The 10,569-nt window shown below is 36.9% G+C and overlaps 1 protein-coding gene across 2 annotated transcripts in view; it reads left to right on the top strand.

Moving 5' to 3' along the window:
- The first annotated feature begins 490 nt into the window (after positions 1 to 490).
- The window catches only part of LOC123866132 (cytoplasmic dynein 2 heavy chain 1), a 66,047-nt gene continuing 55,968 nt past the window's right edge, over positions 491 to 10,569 (top strand). For both annotated transcript variants that reach the window (XR_006796140.1, XM_045907490.1), the window contains exons 1-19: positions 491 to 670; positions 827 to 963; positions 1,133 to 1,297; positions 1,422 to 1,521; positions 1,942 to 2,071; positions 2,444 to 2,577; positions 3,048 to 3,292; positions 3,628 to 3,727; positions 4,056 to 4,195; positions 4,778 to 4,999; positions 5,680 to 5,823; positions 6,147 to 6,368; positions 6,770 to 6,955; positions 7,501 to 7,629; positions 7,803 to 7,948; positions 8,299 to 8,451; positions 8,789 to 9,001; positions 9,387 to 9,639; positions 10,058 to 10,201. Coding sequence is in view for 1 of the 2 variants with exons in the window: in XM_045907490.1 (XP_045763446.1) it covers positions 568 to 670; positions 827 to 963; positions 1,133 to 1,297; positions 1,422 to 1,521; positions 1,942 to 2,071; positions 2,444 to 2,577; positions 3,048 to 3,292; positions 3,628 to 3,727; positions 4,056 to 4,195; positions 4,778 to 4,999; positions 5,680 to 5,823; positions 6,147 to 6,368; positions 6,770 to 6,955; positions 7,501 to 7,629; positions 7,803 to 7,948; positions 8,299 to 8,451; positions 8,789 to 9,001; positions 9,387 to 9,639; positions 10,058 to 10,201 (3,066 nt within the window). In the remaining variant the exon portion in view is untranslated. The remainder of the gene's footprint in view (positions 671 to 826; positions 964 to 1,132; positions 1,298 to 1,421; positions 1,522 to 1,941; positions 2,072 to 2,443; positions 2,578 to 3,047; positions 3,293 to 3,627; positions 3,728 to 4,055; positions 4,196 to 4,777; positions 5,000 to 5,679; positions 5,824 to 6,146; positions 6,369 to 6,769; positions 6,956 to 7,500; positions 7,630 to 7,802; positions 7,949 to 8,298; positions 8,452 to 8,788; positions 9,002 to 9,386; positions 9,640 to 10,057; positions 10,202 to 10,569) is intronic.

Genomic DNA, 10,569 nt, shown 5'->3' with positions numbered 1-10,569 from the left:
CGTACCTTTTTTTTCTCTCTTTCGTCTGGCTTTACAAAGATTAGCCAATGTCAAAGTAGTTATTTGTAACAAGTTAGTTAAACTATACAAGTATGGACCCCGTCTGTGCCAGCGCTCGTCGACATACGCACGGCACCCCCTTAGAGCGCTTTCCAGTCAGTTTTAACAAAAAAAAAAACTCTCCAAAAAGGCAGAGCACGCCCGCCAGCTAACACCAACACAGACGAAGTCCATCGCACTTTTGACATGACATTTATTTGACACATATATTTAAATTGGCGCGTGAGAACTAGAATAGAGCGCTGTGAAGTCATTTCTTTTTCTTCTTTTCCATACCAATATGCTCTGGAAAGAAACTTCAATCTGTAGGATCTCTGACAACGCTGATGGATTGATTTCTATACTTTATGGCCATTGGCCGCTGCGGTTAGTGATTACATGGTGATTACTGATTACATACTCTTTGGCTATCCCATATGTTATTGGTCTGTGCTCTTTGGCTGCGGTTGCTATGACAACACCTAATGCTGAATTTCAAAACAAGAAATTGTCTTCGAAGGATGATCGATGATTTTCAATTTATTTGTGATTTCAAACTTGTTTCGAACTTGTAATTTTGATTTTAGTAACGAAATGACTACAATTCGAGAATTCATTTTAAGTGCAACAGGTAAATAATTATACTTACTATAAATACAAAATAATATAGGTACCTACCTACATCCTGACAAAAACTACGAACTGCTACGAAGTACGAACGAATTAAAAATGATTGTAAATATAATTTAAAACCTAAATTACCTAACATTATAGATAACTATTTCAGAAAAATTCTACAATCTGCCACCGTTAAAAGTAGAAGGAATTAATGAAGATATTTTGGTGGATTTTATTCACAATACCGAAACTCTTGTACTTCAAACGTACATTGGTGTTGATGATAAGATAACTTTCTTGACAACAGTGAGTATTTTTTAATGTTATTGTTCCTTAAAAACATTTAGCATACCTTTTTTTTTTTTATTGCCAATTTTTTAATGAAAATATTACAATAAAACTTAAAGCTAGCCTCATCTAATTACTATAAAAATTATAGCATACCTAATATCAAGTGATTAAATTATAATTACAGATACAAGGAGATGCAAAGAAATGTATAATCTTCTATAAAACATCCCATGAAGCTCTGATCGGGGAAGATGCCCTAAATAATATAAATATCATAACTATGAGTGCTGGTGCAGCAGAATCTTTGTACCAAATACTAAGACAAATCTTTAGTCCTTTGCTTACCTCAGTATGTATATAGTAAATAACAAATTATTATTTAATATAATGGCACATATATTTTTTTCAGTAGGTTGTTACCTATTTACAGTGTTGATTACTTAGGAAACCTATAAATTTTATCAATATTTTAGGGAGGTGATTTGTATTCTAATAAACTTCAGAAAAATCTATTAGACTTGCAAACCAACTTAAGAGTCATTGCTCATGGAAAAGGCGATGAGAATATTAAAGGTAAGTAAAAAGAAATGCAAATAATTAATGATTAATAATTTCAATTAAAAAAAAGTTTTTTTTATAAGATGTAAGTACTTATGATAATGTAAATGAAGGGTACATACCACAGTTGAATCGTTCATTTCAAAAATTGCATAAGTCACTCAATTAGAATCAATAAAAACTGTTTCATTCACAAGTTATTGAATTTTGAAGACTAACTCTCCAGTGTGCAGGTTTCTTTGCGATGTTTTCCTTCATCGTTCAAGCAAGTGATATTTAATTAATTAAAACGTACATAACTTTGAAAAGTTAGAGGTGCATGCCTGAGGTCAAACCCTCAATATTCGATTAGGAGGCTGATGTCAACCACTAGGCTATCACAGCTTAGTATTTACTATATATATGTTGTTAAACCACAAGATGGATTTATTTCAGTAATATTATCTGTAGAGGATGAAGTGGAATACTGGCAAACATTGGGTCAGAAAAGAGACGCTAGTAAAAAAGAAAGAGAAGCAGCATCAGCATTTTGTGTTCTATTTGAAGATATTTGTGAAGAAATTAGGTTTGTTTAACCTGAATATTTAAATTTCCAAATACAAAATGAACGTGCTAGTGCAAGATAGTGTTTTTAAAATAATCTCTAAGGTTGCCTGGGAACAGATTGCTGTTTTTGATAAGCCCTATTTAGACAGCTGATAATTTTAAACTTTAGTTAGTTTACTCAAGAGTAAAGGAGTAAAGATACAATTTTTATTCATCCAAATAGATGAAACATCTGAGCCATGAAAAGTTAGCAGACAGAGCAGAGAGATAGATGTACTTTTACATTTATAATATTTATGGATAATAATAATCTGTTCCATAATAGCAAGTTTTCGCAATTTTTGAACATTTGTATTGAAGTGGTATTGCATGTTAATTGATATTGTTTTAGATCTCTACAATCCAGCCCTATGCAAGAAGTAAGAGATTCAGTTGAGAACATAGCAGGCATATTAGATGACATTTGGAGATACACAGCATTCCCTTATTCACAAGATAGAATGGTACATGTGTTTGATATCATTGGTAAATATCTTTTGATTTTACTTTTAGAAGTATATATTTTTAGGAGAATTTCAAGGATGGAACACAGAATGGTGCTAATTCAGATATCAATTCTTTTTTAAATATTCTGGATATCATGGACCAATGTTAATTTTATCTCTATGCTGGACATTCTTTTGATTCGCGATGCGTTATGTCATTTTACCGCAATCGCTCACCTTCTCTCAATATTTCAATATTGACTTGATTGTGAACTTATTGTGAATTGGAACGTTTTTCAGAAAATATGTCCAATTCGTTTTCCTTCCTTTTTTAACAATAAAAAGTGCACATACCTATTAGTCTTTCAGCTAAGGGGAGTGTATATTACATACATATTCCTAATTCAATGTTTTAAATGTTGATAAAAACTGTATTAAAATTCTAATAGGATAACAGTATAAAGAGAGAAGAATAAGAATTCTGACTTTAACCTAAATATAACTTTACAGGACATGTTATATGCTCAGTATTACAAAAAGCAGCTTTAAATGTGGACATATGGACAGTCTACAACGGAATGAAAGACAGTGAAATTGTAGTCTTACTATCAGAAGCACTCAATGCAGTACAAACTTGGATTAGTGCTTGCAAATCACTCACTTTCACTTATTGGCCTAACTATGCTCTTCACGCTTGGAAAGGAAAACCATATGTGCCGATATTTTGTAATAATTTTCAAGCAAGACTCAAAGAGGTATTTCTTATTAATACAATAATAGTTCACTTTAAAACCAAGCGAACAAAAGGTAAATGAAGATAAGTAGTAGGTATAAGATGAAAGCAGGCTAACTTGGAAGGGGCAGGACAATTTCATTAAATCCATATCCTTATTCCCCAACCGATTTCTATGGGGTACATACGTTTATGTAGGGTTGTACGGGAACGCTAAATCGCTTGGTGGCACGGCTTCTCCGATAGGGTGAACACTAGATAAGACCGAAGTCTTCCATCTGACAAAACCTTTATTTATGCTACCCAAATTTAGGCTTATATATAAAAGTTTACTTACCTATGTATTATTAATTTTAGATACATAACATAAGGTCCACTTACAATCAGTTGAGCAAACTGCTAACAAAAAGCGAGAGTGCGGAGTTAAACACTGATCAATTATTTGAACCGTTTAAAAGTAAGTTTATTATTAGTCAGTAGTTGATCTCATGAATATTTTGTATACTTACATCATGAAAAACCCGGGTATATGCGTTTTTAACGATCTGGGCATGCCCTTGACTGTATTCGCACCAAATAGTAAGTGATGATGTAGCCTAAGTTCCAGCATGCCAGTCTACAAGATCTACGAGTAACTAACGAGTCTAACTTTTGAGTCGAGCTTTCGCTCGGCTCAATAGTGCACCTTAAAAAGTGATCTATCAATAAGTTATCAAGTCAATTTTGTATAAGTACATACTAAAAAACGTACTGTACGAAAAAATGATTTTATTTGTTCATATTAGATATCAATGTATGGATATACAATGGCCCAAATCAAATTTGGGACAATGCTGTCGCCGGATTCTCTGCAAACTTGAGACCTGCGGAGGCTAAAATTGCTGAAAAATTAAGGCCACGAATGCATAGCACATCAACAAAACAGGTAATTAGTACCTACCGTTATTTATTGCTAAATAATTGAATATAATTTATAGCTTTCAGCAGGAAAAGGGTTCTACTTTCTTTCTTCTCTCTGGGCTGGTTTCCGCACTTAAACGTTTCCGTCTGTTGTGCGTGCGTTGCCCCTCCCCGTCAAAGTCTTCACTCCAGCCATCCAAGCTCGCTCCAGAAGCCGAGTAGACCGCCCAGGTTGCCGAAGGCTAGGAAAAGGGTTGTGCTGTACCACAATCTGAGACAGGTACTTTGTACCATCAGTTTGTGAAGTTGTTTAAACTCTTCATGCACTGCATCCAATCTGAATGCAGAAATTCAGAAAACTTGGATCGAATGCCAGTTTTACATTGCATCCATTTCAATGGATGTTGCTAATACTACCGGCCGAATGGCAGCTCGAATTCGAATCAGACCCAGAGGGCAAGTACAGCTCAGATTGTGGTTAATGGTGTCTGTAACGTATTTCAAACTAGGATAGCAAGATTCAATCAGCCCAAAAGTAAAGCTAGTTCAGTCTTGAAAATCAACCTTGTGTCACCCAGGCATTAGAGCGCTTGGCATAATTTTTCAGATGCTGTATGAATTCATGAGGTACAAAACGTTAATAAACAGACCAATCGTGAAAGAAGCTCTGAGCAACGAGCTAGAGATATTCGTGAGCTCGCTCCTTTCTATGCTCAAAGCTATCCCTGCGCAATTGGACATGGACGAGATAGACGTGCAGATGTCCCAGCCGGCGGAGATGTCGCCGCTGGTGCAACAAGTACAGTGGGCCAAGCAGATGGAAGCTAAAGTTAGTAACATCACCTCTCAAGCTGTGATCTATAGCGCGCATTTTCAGCGCTCAGATTTAAGACACTGTTAAAATGAGACAACATTATACGGCTGACATGAAACTGTCTCGTTTTAACTGAAACTAGGTCTAAGCAAATTCAAAGTGCGTTTTATAGATTTTAATCTTAAACTCAAACTCAAATCATTTATCAACTTACTCAAAGTAGTATCTACTTTATTGTACTCCTTCTGATGGTCAGTCTACGTGACGTTCTTCAAACGCCTAGTTTATCCCGTTAGTTTATAAATCTGTTCTTAGTGGATGTCTACGTCATAATAGTTATCTGCATGCCAAATTACAGCCCGATCCATCCAATAGTTTAAATTGTGTGTTGATAGATCAGTCAGTCAGTTAGTTTTCTTTTTATATACCTACTAGCGACGAGCCCCGGCATCGCACGGGTAGCTTATTACTATTTTCGTAGGGATCTCTAACTTTTTTGATTGAAAATAAAAAAAAGTCTATCTAACTCAGGAGTAATGTAGCCTTCTACTGGTGCAAGAATTTTCAAAATCGGTTCAGTAGTTTCCGAGATTACCCCCCCTACAAACATACTTACAAACTTTACCTCTTTATATAATAGTGTTTAATATGGGTTTTAGGTTAACCGTTAACATGAAGCTTGTGTGTGATTTTAGGTAAAGGAAATAAAGAATTGTACTGAAAACTATCTGACAGAATTCGAGAATAGCGCGGAAGTTTTACAGCTGTCTGTGCAAGTTCTCAAAGACCTCAAAACTATGTACACACAGTTACACGAAGAGTGGTCTAGAGATTTACAGGTATTTAGAATTATTATAACTACTATGCCAGTCATATTATGTTTGTGTTTTTATGTTAAAAGTATAAAAACTTTTTATTGATCTTGAAACGAAAAGATAAACTTGTTGGTTTTAATTTTGACATGCGGATGCATTATAATCTATATCAAATCTTTGAATAGAGCAAGTCGCCGAGTTTTTTGTTGGTTCTTCTCGGTGGTAAAGGCATTTCGAACCAGTTGGTAGATGCATTTGACGATTCAAAAGTACTTGTAAAAGTTTAATTGATTAAAAACATTTTGATTTTGGCTTTGATTTTTTGATTGTAGAAGTCGTATTTTTAGGCACAGGTAAAACACTCGACTCAAATATCTGAGACGAAGCCAGTGGTTGAGTTTTCGAGCAGCGACCGGCTAATGGTGGTGAACTATGACCCGCGGCTGGTGCGCGCGGAGGCGGAGGCGCGTGTGTTAGCGGCTTTAGGGCTTCCAGCTCCGAATCCGGCCACCACTGCCGCCTTGCAAGCGCTCACTGCGCCGCTCAAGCATGCAAGAGCTTTACATCAGGTATAGATTGCAAGATTATTTTTAAAAATTGATTTAAATTGTCAAAAATGATATAAAATTGTTAATTTATCTGATGAAAGGTAGTTTAATAAAATCGATATTTGGCTCATTTGATGTCATACGGTCTGTTGCTAGGAGGCCAACGATAAAGAACGATAAAGTACTCGTAAATATGGGTGTGTTGGAGGCTTTTAGTTCCGTCTCCATCTGAGATTCGGAGCAGTATTGCATATTTTCGGTGTTTAGATCGTGAACTGGCTAATTAAATGTTGTGATATCAATCAGGCTCTAATTAAATTATTTATTTTGCCATTAGTTTTTTAGGTTAAAATTTTCAACGCGTAGAGGTTATCCGAGAGGATAACCGATTGTAATAATATAAACTTGTATAAACTTTGAAGGTAGCCTCTTTCCACAACACACTGGGCGAGCGTATGGTCCCTTCCACCCGGCCCATGATGCTACAAACGGCGCTCGAGCTCTCATCTCTTGTTAGCGATCACCAACCGCTGTACTGGCGTAACGAGGAACAACTGGCCAGCTATACCGACCAGTTGAAGCAGATGGTGCTCAAACTAGAGGGACAGGTAAAATATCCTTGGCGATTATAAGTTAACCCCCATTTTAAGGTGGCCTCTTTGGATAATAACCCAGGCGAGCCTTGGGTATCATATTGTCCATTCAACCCATTGTATTGACAGCGCTTGAGCTCTCGGTATTGGTTACCAACCATCGACCGTTTTACTGGCGTAACGACGAACAATTTGCCGGATATACCGACCCATCGAATTACTTGGCGATCATACCTTAGTACTATTTGGAGGATTCATATTTATAAAAGAATGTTTCTTCATTGAAGCCCTTAATGAAGCAATTTAAATGAACTACGTTCAATATGGATAGTGGATACCATATTGATATGATTCTTGAGTTCAGTGTCTTTTCTTATTTCAATGTTGTTTGTTCAAAACATGAGAAATTGCTGAGGAATTAAACCATTCGTTTGAATTTTATATACTATGTTGGATAAAAGAGCACGTCCAAGAGATACATAAGATATTAGAGGTTAATAATAAGAATTGTTTTGAAAATGCATATAAAATGCATGCAAACATTCTTGTTTATATTACAGAATGTTTACTTAACCGGGCAACATATAGCGATACGTGGTATAGTAGAAAATTTCATGGACACAGAACTCCTTGCAAAGCAATCAGAATGGAAGAGAGGGATAAAAGACATACGGGATATTATTGAAAAGGTAACTTTTTCTTTCAAACTAACTAAGTTAATGTAACTAATAACTTATTCTTACCTAAAGTTAAAGGCGCTTGATCAGAATCGAGCTTCTGACCCCCACGAATGAAGATTTAACCTAGGCTATCATCGTTTGTGCCATAATTATGTAATTTTTTGAAAATAAATATATTAAAGGTGGAAGCGAACGGTTACAAAAATACGGAAATGTGGCGATCACACTGGGATCTGCAACTGTACAAGGCTCTGGAGTGCCAGTACATCAAAACGTTGCTGTCATTGCACACGCACTTCCCGAACGTCAGGGTAGATTTGGTTTTACGGTACGTTTTGAACAAATTTTTCAATGTCAGTAGTAATGTAGTCAAAATTTTTATTTAAACAAAGTAAATTGATGTTTCCTGGGCTGTTAGTTTTTTCTGGAAAATAAATAGTGGTTTAATATAAGTTGGGACAAAAAGAGGAAAAGGATATGAATCACTGACTCATATCCTTGTATGATGAGGATCTATAGGTAGAAAAAATAAAAATTCAAACTGACTGCCTAGTCTAATCAACTCTAGTGGATCTTGTTTATTTTGTCTCATTTTTGTAGTTCTTTTAAAATAAAAATAATTTAATTCAGTTAATGTGAAGGCTCGTAGAAAAATGCATTTTTTATTTATGTATACAGAGGTCGCGCCGTCCGCCCGTCCCCACCGTTGGAGGAAATCCGCGTGCAACACTACACGCAGCTGCGACGCCTTGTCGCTTTGCCAGCGCACTTTATGGGATTACAGGCCAACATCGCCGATGAGTCCTCTGTGTTCGCTTCTATAATAGACAAGTAAGCGTGTCTCCAAATTACAACTTTACAATAACTACGCGCTATAAAATAAGCGCGATCCATCTTAGGCTGCCTCATCACTTGCTAGCAGGTATGATTGCAGCAAAGCGCTAGTCTATAAATTGAAAAAAAAAAAAACTACTCAGATGGTACCTAGCAAAAAGAATGGGCAAGAAAAATAGTATAATAATTGAATAAATAGATGAATATATTTTTATTGTACATCTATTTATCTTGCCGATTTGGCAGAAAGTCAGACATATTACTCTGACATTTTTTATTTCTCTCTGGACACAATTATGAAATTCACACAGACGAAGTATTACATATTGCGCAGGCACAGTTGGCTGGGCAACAAAGCAGTTCCTTCACTGGAAGCGGCGCTGTCGGGCGTGGAGCGAACATGTGCCAAGTGGACGCAGCGTGCAGCGCTGGGCTGCGTCGCCGACCTGGACGCGCTGTGCACAGAGCACTTGAAGGAGCCGGCTGACTGGGAGCTCAACTTCAAAGCGTGCAAGGCTTACGGCCAGGCTGTCGCTAAAATGATGTTGTAAGTTGCCAAATTCTATATAGCTGTTGTTACATCTTACAGGATAACGCATTTTGGATCACCACGCTCGATGGAAGCCAGTCACCAAGCTGGTTTAAATTGGCACTGGATCTGGATAAGACTTCGATGGATTGATATTCTTTGTATCTAATTTTACTGCATTTTGAGCTGCCTCTCACATATTTTTTTGTTTAAGAGGGCCGGCACTCTTTATTAATTTTTTTATTACGTAATGCCATGGAAGAAAAATAATGCGAAATGTATATATTTTTGTGAAGTAATAACTATAACGTCCTGCTTCTAAATATTATTACTATCGAATTGAACTTTAAGGCTGCTCTTAAACATTTAACTGTTAAAAGATTGTTTGAATTGTTATTTCTAGCGAGGACGAAAAAATAGAATGGATAACTGTTGGAACGGTAACATTACGTCGCGAATTCGAAGCCCAAGCGCGTAGCCTGTGGGCAAGTCTCATGTCGTCCTTGCAAACCAGTTGCCGCGATGATGCTGCCGCTGTAGACTCTTTCATGGCTAATGCCACGCTAATGTTGGAGAATAAAGCTATACCTAAAAATGCCAAGGAGCTCGCAGAAATCAGTGCCAAACAACAGTCGCTGCGAGCCAAAATGCCTGAGGTAATTTGTCAAATAATAAAATTGAACGTCCTGATTCTTGATTATATCCTGGATATTTATTTTGCGATGCGAAATGCTATTTCACAGTAACCACCTAGCAGTCGGTTTTTTCAATCTCAATTTTGATTCGTTGGTGGGTTTGAACGTTATTACGTCACCAATACCCTCAATACGTTACGTTATGGGCAATGAGGTGCCAATGTGGAGTCACAAACAATATGAAGAGTACCTAAACGGTTCGGTGCGGCTAATTGGCACCGGCTCCAAAAAATGTTATTATAGAACTACATAAACTCTTGTATGTATATTGTATACATAATATATTCAGTAATAAATTAAATTATTTTTTACTTTTTAGTGTTTGAATCGGTTTTTTTTTTTTGAAAATTATTTGTTATGTGTAAAAATAAAATTGTAGATGGAGAAAATGGTGGAAGATCTGAAGCGCAAAGGACATCTGTTGCGCACGTGGGGCGGTGATTCTACTCTCGACAGCACTTTCCGCGAGTGGCACAAACTGCACGAACAAATGCTCAGCCAGCAGCAGATGTTTGAGCATCAGGTGAATATTCGTTCCTACTTTTTATGGTTTTTGCTTTTTAGTTCCGCCGTCTTCTGATTTGGCGGCAATGCAGGGCTCTTCAGACCCTGTATCACGTTGACCATAGCCGATTTACTGTGGTCGCCGCCGTTTTACAGTTCTCGTTCAATACTGATTGCCGCCACGAACATCAGCAGCTTATTGTCCGAAATGATTTTCGCCTCCTACGGGTGCAGTATATGTTTCCTTAGGTGAAGACTACGTTTATGCATTAGTGCCTGACATTGACTGGTGATGTGTAGGGGCGTTTCCGCATCTTCTTTACAGAGCTTACACATACCCCTATTTGGGAACTCAAGGTTGAACATAATGTGTTCAGTCCACAATGT

The sequence above is a fragment of the Maniola jurtina genome, chromosome 6 (genome assembly GCF_905333055.1).
Source record: "Maniola jurtina chromosome 6, ilManJurt1.1, whole genome shotgun sequence".
NCBI classification, from domain to species: Eukaryota; Metazoa; Arthropoda; class Insecta; order Lepidoptera; family Nymphalidae; genus Maniola; species Maniola jurtina.
This window is presented reverse-complemented; position numbering and strand designations above follow the sequence as displayed.